Source organism: Pygoscelis adeliae, unplaced genomic scaffold (genome assembly GCF_000699105.1).
Source record: "Pygoscelis adeliae isolate BGI_AS28 unplaced genomic scaffold, ASM69910v1 Scaffold139, whole genome shotgun sequence".
NCBI classification, from domain to species: Eukaryota; Metazoa; Chordata; class Aves; order Sphenisciformes; family Spheniscidae; genus Pygoscelis; species Pygoscelis adeliae.
Window position 1 is genome coordinate 1,632,822 of NW_008825613.1, and position 7,015 is coordinate 1,639,836.

Below are 7,015 nucleotides of genomic sequence, written 5' to 3' on the forward strand. Positions count from 1 at the left end.
TGGTGAGCATTAATCTTTCCCCACCTCTACTGATAATGTCTCTTCTGACCTGACTTAAACTCATATTTGCCGTTACGTGGCCATGCCGCATGGATGGCTCACAGTTGCCTGGAGATCAGCCAGTCTTTTCAAGCCTTTCTCTTGCTTTGTTATTTTGAGCTGATGAGTTTGCAGTAGAAATCCCTGTCGTTTGCTACAAGAGCACAATTTTTCACTGTTAAACTTCAGCCCATCTCTGACTGGTTGTTCTCTGTACTTGGGTCACTGCCAAACTTTGAGCTGTTAGCAACCTTCGTTATGATGACCTTTTGGCCATCCAAGCCCAAATCCAGTCTGACAGAACCATAAAAAAAAAGGTTGCCACTGGATTAATTATTACACTTGCCAATTCTTTCATGATTCACTATTCTAACTAGTCCCTTGCCTTGAGCATGTTACAATCTTTGAGCTTTTTTCCTGCCTTCTATTTGGTGAAAATACAACCATATATAAAGCACAGAGCCACATTGGGTAGATTCTCTCCCCCTCTTACTTATGTGGAAAAAGAAACTACTATTATTTATTTTTACTCTTGGAAAACCCAATTTGGCTTGATTTTGAGGGTATCTGAATTTATCTCTGCGTTTTTCAAACTCCAAGCCTGAGTGTATTTTCTGTATGGGATCACGCTGCTCAAGAACTGGAAGGGCTTGACATGCTCCAGAAAGACTAGCCACATAATTATGGGGTTGTCATGCTGATGGAGTTGCCCACACAGGGTGAAGCCACACTGCAAGACCAGAAACTCTGCTTGCAAAGAGGTCAAACCACTTACGATCCCCAAAGGTTCTGTATCTTCTGGGAGAACAAGCCACATGACGCACAGCCTCATTACAACATAGCCACGCTGATCAAGCCATTTAAACAATATCATGCCAGAAGGGAGAGACCTGGGCTGTGATCCCAGGCATGTTATAGCACTCAGGGTTTCTGAGAGCGCCGTGTTATCCATACGTGACCAAATGGGAACGATATCCCAAGCACTGGATGGCTAACTGAAAAAGCAAAGTGGCGAAAGGCCACAAGAACAGAGATTTAAGCACAGTTATGGAGATGTAGTCATACTCAGGGTTAATCAAAGTCAAGGATGGCGTTTCCCGTCAGCAAGCAGGGGGTGGCTCTGCCCTAATTATAAGCTATTTAAACAAACTAGCCAGATGGAAAAGCAGGCCCAAGGAGCTTGTGAAAAGACTTTGACCCCAACCTCAGGGAGATCACATTGAGCAGCTCTAAAGCAGCCACCCTTCGCAATGGGAAGGAGGGACTGGAAAGATGATCTCCAGGCCAACCAGCCCAGTCATAGATCTCCCACTGACAACTGTTGACAAGTTGCAACGCTGCAAGTCCCAAACTGGGATGACATGCAAGTCAGATAGCAACCAAAAGTGTTAGGAGATGGTCCCTCTCTCTCCATTAGGATAGAATGGATGAGATCTGAACCCAGCCCTTTCTGTGGAAAGCAATAATTACAGTGCATGCATCATTTGTTTTCCAGTTCTCAGATTGCTAACCAAAATGTGGCATCAGCTAAAGAAAACACCATCGCTTTCCATATAAGTGACGAATGTGTTTCTGCTCCCTGCTCACATGCACAGAAGACAAAGGACTCCCCAGGAGAACAGAAAGTACCTCTGAAGAGCCTACGCTTCAAAAGGAAGCAGCAAGGATCTGGCAGTGCCCCCAAATTAAAGCAATTTTGCACCTAGGGTACAAAAACATGCATCCAAAGTGAGCCCCACTCTGCTGACATGGCTTAGCACTAGAAAGCAGAGATGTGATGCCAACTGACAGAGGATCAACAGCCCGGGTTTCTGGATGCCACCATCTTGCCCAGCAGTGGCAGAAACTCAGCTTTGCTTACTGAGCACAAACACAAGCAGCTGCATGTGAGCCAGTGAAGTTCACAGGGAAGAGGGTCACCCTCCTCATGGGAGAAATAAGAGCAGCTCAGTTATCATTGACATTTCAGAGTGCACAAGAAACTCCCAAAGCTAATGTGCTGGTGCATCATCTCCAAGTGTGAAGGCATGATCCAAAAGCAGACTGAATTGCTCCAAGCCCACACCCTCCGCCTCCTCTGAGTCTCCACCACACCACCTCATCTTTCTGACACTCTTTATGCCAGATCAAACTCACCATCAGCTCATCTCTACCCTGCCCCACGCCTCCTGCCCAGGCCAAGAGTCAGAACAGTAACACATCTCATGTAGATCTTCATACCTGGGCTGCCGTCTGTGCCTTGGCTAGGCTGAGCCTAGCCCCAGCCTGCAGCCCCTCCACTGCTGCCAAAAGCCGGCGACAGCATGTCGCGGGGTTCATTCAGTTGAATAAGATAGAATTGGGTGGTCTGGTGCATGCAGTGCCTTTGGATCTTGTTGGGTTTGCTTTTTGCCTTCAAAAGTTGAAATTCACTTACTTATGGAAAAGAAATAACTAAACACCAAACGAATAAAGGATAGCTTTCTGCTCTGAGCTACCTCTGCTGAAGCTATGCAAACTTTATTCTGAAGATGACACCCAACAGTGAGGCCAGGGTGTCCGAATAGCACCACTCCCATGTTTCTTACTTTCCTGTTACTTTGGGACTGTGAAGCTCAAAGGCTGACAACAACTTCTCTTATTTCTTCTCCTAAAGCCATGGCTGGCCATCAGATAATAAGGAATGGCTGGCAGACAGCAGGAAAAGATCCTTGCTTGGAGATCTGTTCCTTAAAAGTAAAGAAAACGAAAGGACAGGTTGCATGAGAAAGAAAGCAGAACACGAAATTAGAGGCCAACACTTTTTCCTCCCTGGACCATGTAATTAATATCATTGGTTTTAAAAGTGCTATATGGAGAGCCAAAACCTAGAACTGTTCCTCACTTTTACAGCTGCAGGCAGTGAATTCTGTACTATTTGAACTATCTGAATGCTCAGACTGGCAACAGGAGCAGTTTCTTCGCTCCTGAGAAGAACAGCTAATAACATACACTCAGCTGGGGACATAGTAAAATGTTTTCTCTGCCCTTTGACTGCTAAAGAAATATATTCCCATTAATGGTAATTATAGACCATCAAAGCACTGAGGAACAGGAAGGCTTTATAAGAAAAAAGGTGTTTTCAGAAGAGGTTAGTACATTAACTTTCTCAGTTGCATTTTGAATATAGCTTGGTTTGGAAATTGATGCACCTCTAAGGAAAATCCATAGAAGAATCAGAAATAAGGAAACATTCAGGACAGTTCTTTGAAACTGATTTGACTGTACTGTAAGAGAACAAAAAAATGCTAGTGAATGGAAATGTGACTTACGAATTAACCACCCCCAGCATCACCATACTTGAAGACAGAAAGAAACGAAAAAGATAAAGGAGAACAAAAGAGAGAACAATTTGATACAGTTGCATTTGAAGCAGGCATGTTTGTAATTTTTTTTGGCTTCTGATTTTAAACATAAAAAAGACACAAGGACCAAAAAAGGACATTGCAATACTTGTGGAGGGTGAAAATGGCAACTTGGCTGCTATGTAAGTGTTTTGTCAGAGTTTCGGGGTATGAACTGGAACTGTTCTCCAGAGAGAAGATAATGCTCTGTGTGAGGAAAAGCTTTGGAGGAGGAAAAGCAGTATTTTCAGCACCCAGAGGCTGCACTTGACTAAGTGGCATGAGGCAGGTTGGTACCTAACCAATTTCCAACTCACTTGGCCTGTTTGTCTCTGACACATCGTGGAGCTATCTGAGCAACAATATTCACATACCTCAACTTACACTGCGTAGGCGCTAGGCATCCGAGTCATCTGGTCTGTCTTTATTTCTGAAGGTGACAAACGCTCTGCACAGCAGTTCTGAAAAGAGCCCAGCTTCATGTGCAACCATTCGAATAATGCAACATTTTCAGCACACAGCAGCACTCAAAAATTTCCTATGTGACCAGAGGCCACAAAGGCCTCTATGGACTCAGACTTCATCAAATACAAAACATGTTGTAAAAGCAGGTCTTTCTCTTAATGCTTTCAAAAACATACTAAGAAGGGGAAATAATTAGAGGTGACTCTTCATAGAATGATTTTTCCCTGTCCTAATATATATATAGAAAAAATCCTGTGAAAGCCATTCAAAGTACATAACTGAACAATTTAATGTGGCATGATAGGATGTGACAATTTAATGTGATTTGATAGGAGCAAGTAGGGGGTAACTGTCTTGACAATTCAGGACATAGAATTCCCTTTCTGGAATGGAAACTGCTATCACAAATCAGTTTTCATTTAATTACCTTTTAAATTCACATTTTTAAAATCTGAAGATTTACAATCTCTCACAAAAAACTGTGAGTTCTCTTTTTCTCCCTCACACACATAAGCTCATATCACACTGCTGTAATATGCAAAGTCATTTTCCTACTAAAACCAATTACAGATTCATTACAGTGAATAATTATAGAGAAGATGGAATTTATATTTTTCTTGGTATTTTATAAAATACTCTCAATAGGTTTCAAAACAACGTAAGACAGTATTTTCTGAAAACTGCACTGTAGGTAGTTTCATGCTGATTTTGTTATAGAAGATGACATGCTAGAAATGACTTGTGGTTAGGTATGCCTAATACAAACTAAAGAAGATCATATGAAATGATGATGGAACATTTGCATTTTTTCCCCTCTGGACCTCTTTTCAAACTGAAATCCAAATTACTTCTCTGCACTTGTCTTGAAATGCTTACTTATAAATTTAGTCCAGCCTTGTAAAATTAGAAAGCTCCCAGGAATCATTTTTGAGGAACCATTTACATCTAAAAGAGCTGTACTAGACAAATGATCAAAACACTTTTGTCTCACTGATCTTGGATTGTCACTGTTTTACAGTAGACAGTGTCCTTTTTTTAAAATAATAACTAGTTATTAGCCTCACCTTCTTGCACAAACTTGTGTTTTCCGTGTTTAACCTGAGCCCTTTCCAGCACAGCTCCATGACCAGTGAAATGCATATGCAATCATTAAGAGTTTGTTTATCTGCTTAATGTGCTAGCAATTAAAATAAGGCACAGTGGGTGTTCCACCTCTCCACTGGGGAGATCATCTTCTGAATCACCATGGGTTTGTTCCCCCTTCTTTCAGATCCTTTAGCATGGCTTAAAGGCAGCAGTAGGGTCTTGGTGATACATGCAATAATAGAAACTGGTATGAAGAATACCGGTGTAAAATCACTTTGTGCATGAAAACACTCCTTGGAATATTTTAAATGGGAAATACAAGCCTAGGAACTGGTCATATCCTGTGCGGAACTGGAAACATACTGTTAGTTTTGTATGTGTTTGCTCAAAATGATCTTTTGTGTCCTGATAGAGAATCAGACTTTGCTCCTCTTTCCTGAAGTTACCATTTCGAATACTTCTGATCTCTAAAGAGGAGACAGAAATTTAACTTAGGTTATGAGTGCCAAACCTGTGTGCCTCTCAGCACTGTACTTGTTTGGTACTTACCTACAACTGCCTCGAGATCCCAGCGCAGGAAAAGCAGCATGCTGTGTGCAAGGCTCAGACGAACAGGCCACAAACTGTGACAGAAACAATGAAGTACTTTGCGCTGCGACCAAGATGCAGCTGAAACAGAAGCCCCAACAGAACAACTGAGTGCATTACCTCTCAAGTGAGATTAATTTGTTGACAGCTGACATACTTGCTCTTATGTATTAAGAGATCACAAATCCAACCCCTTATTAGTTGCATCTCTGTGAAACATACAGAACAAAATCCTTGCTGTCAACAATTTTTGCTATATACCCTAAAAGTCTCGATTGTGCTTGGTAAGAAGTAACCTTTCACAGTACAGAAGGTTGAGCCAAAGCCTTCAACAAGATAATTTACTTTGCATACTGTACCATTTCCTTTCCCAAAGCCACCAGGAAACATGGCAAGTAGCCCTGCACAATATCACTGTGAGACAGCTAAGTCACACCACTCTGGTTTAACACAGAGAGCCCATAACTTCACCCAGAAACTTTAAAACACTTACTTACTCCTATACTGTCCCCTTTCTCTCTCAGCTTTAAAGGCTTTGCCTGTCCTAACTGTTTCAGCCTTTGCATATCGTTGCACTAACACTTTGTTTTGGTTATTGATGAGGTCGGAGACAGGTGAGATGGATGATACATACCTTCCAACAGCATTTCACTAGCTGACTAAACATACCAGTGAATTTTCAGTGAAAATTCTCAACTGTGTGAACAACAGTCTGACTGTAGGCAGAGAGTAAAGTACCTGCTCTTTCTGTGTATAAAACATAGGTCTCCCCAGGATGTGCTGTGGGCCAAAAGCTAAGCCCTTTTCCTGAGACTTGAGATGTTTTTGCTAACCTCAAGCCTTGCTTCTCCTACAAATAACACAGTTTCCTTAGCTACAAGCTAATACCTATTTAGTAGCTAGTGTTTTTTTGAAAACGCGTTATCATCAGCACAGGGGATGTTTTGCTTATGCTTTTGCCCAAGCTGTTTTATAACCCAACACGTCACCAGCGCGCTCAGGCTTTTCCACAGCATGCCTCTTTTTATTCTTTGCTTTTCTAAGCCTTTCTAAGCTTTTCTGGATAGGTCATTACAATGCCGTCATGCCATGCCACCAGCGATGCCAGCGGGATGTGAGGGTTATAACCAGTACTGGTGGCTCTCCAGACACCGCTCCTGACTGGAAGCATCCCTGGCTGCAAACTTCGTGCTCCCACTCATTTGACTTTTCCACAGCTGCGTATTTCCACCTGAACCTGCTCCTGCTGGGAACATATAAGCCATGTTAAAAAACCCTGATGCCCCGCACTGCCCTTGACTTGCAGTGCCATCCCCCGCAGCAGCAACCCACAGTCCCCCAGCAATGCTACCTGTACTTTTGAGTGGAATTCAACAGCTTTTGGGCAAAAAGAGCCAAAAGCACCCTCGAAAGCCCCTTCTTAGTTTTGCTCACCCAATGCACCAGCCGGTGTGAGATAGCCCCAGCTGAGGGGA

At 42.6% G+C, this 7,015-nt stretch overlaps 1 protein-coding gene across 1 annotated transcript in view; it reads left to right on the forward strand.

Moving 5' to 3' along the window:
* The first annotated feature begins 6,616 nt into the window (after window positions 1–6,616).
* MINPP1 (multiple inositol-polyphosphate phosphatase 1) overlaps window positions 6,617–7,015 on the forward strand; it is a 20,673-nt gene continuing 20,274 nt past the window's right edge. Inside the window, exon 1 of the mRNA XM_009332776.1 lies at window positions 6,617–6,654. Within this exon, the coding sequence (XP_009331051.1) occupies window positions 6,617–6,654 (38 nt within the window). The remainder of the gene's footprint in view (window positions 6,655–7,015) is intronic.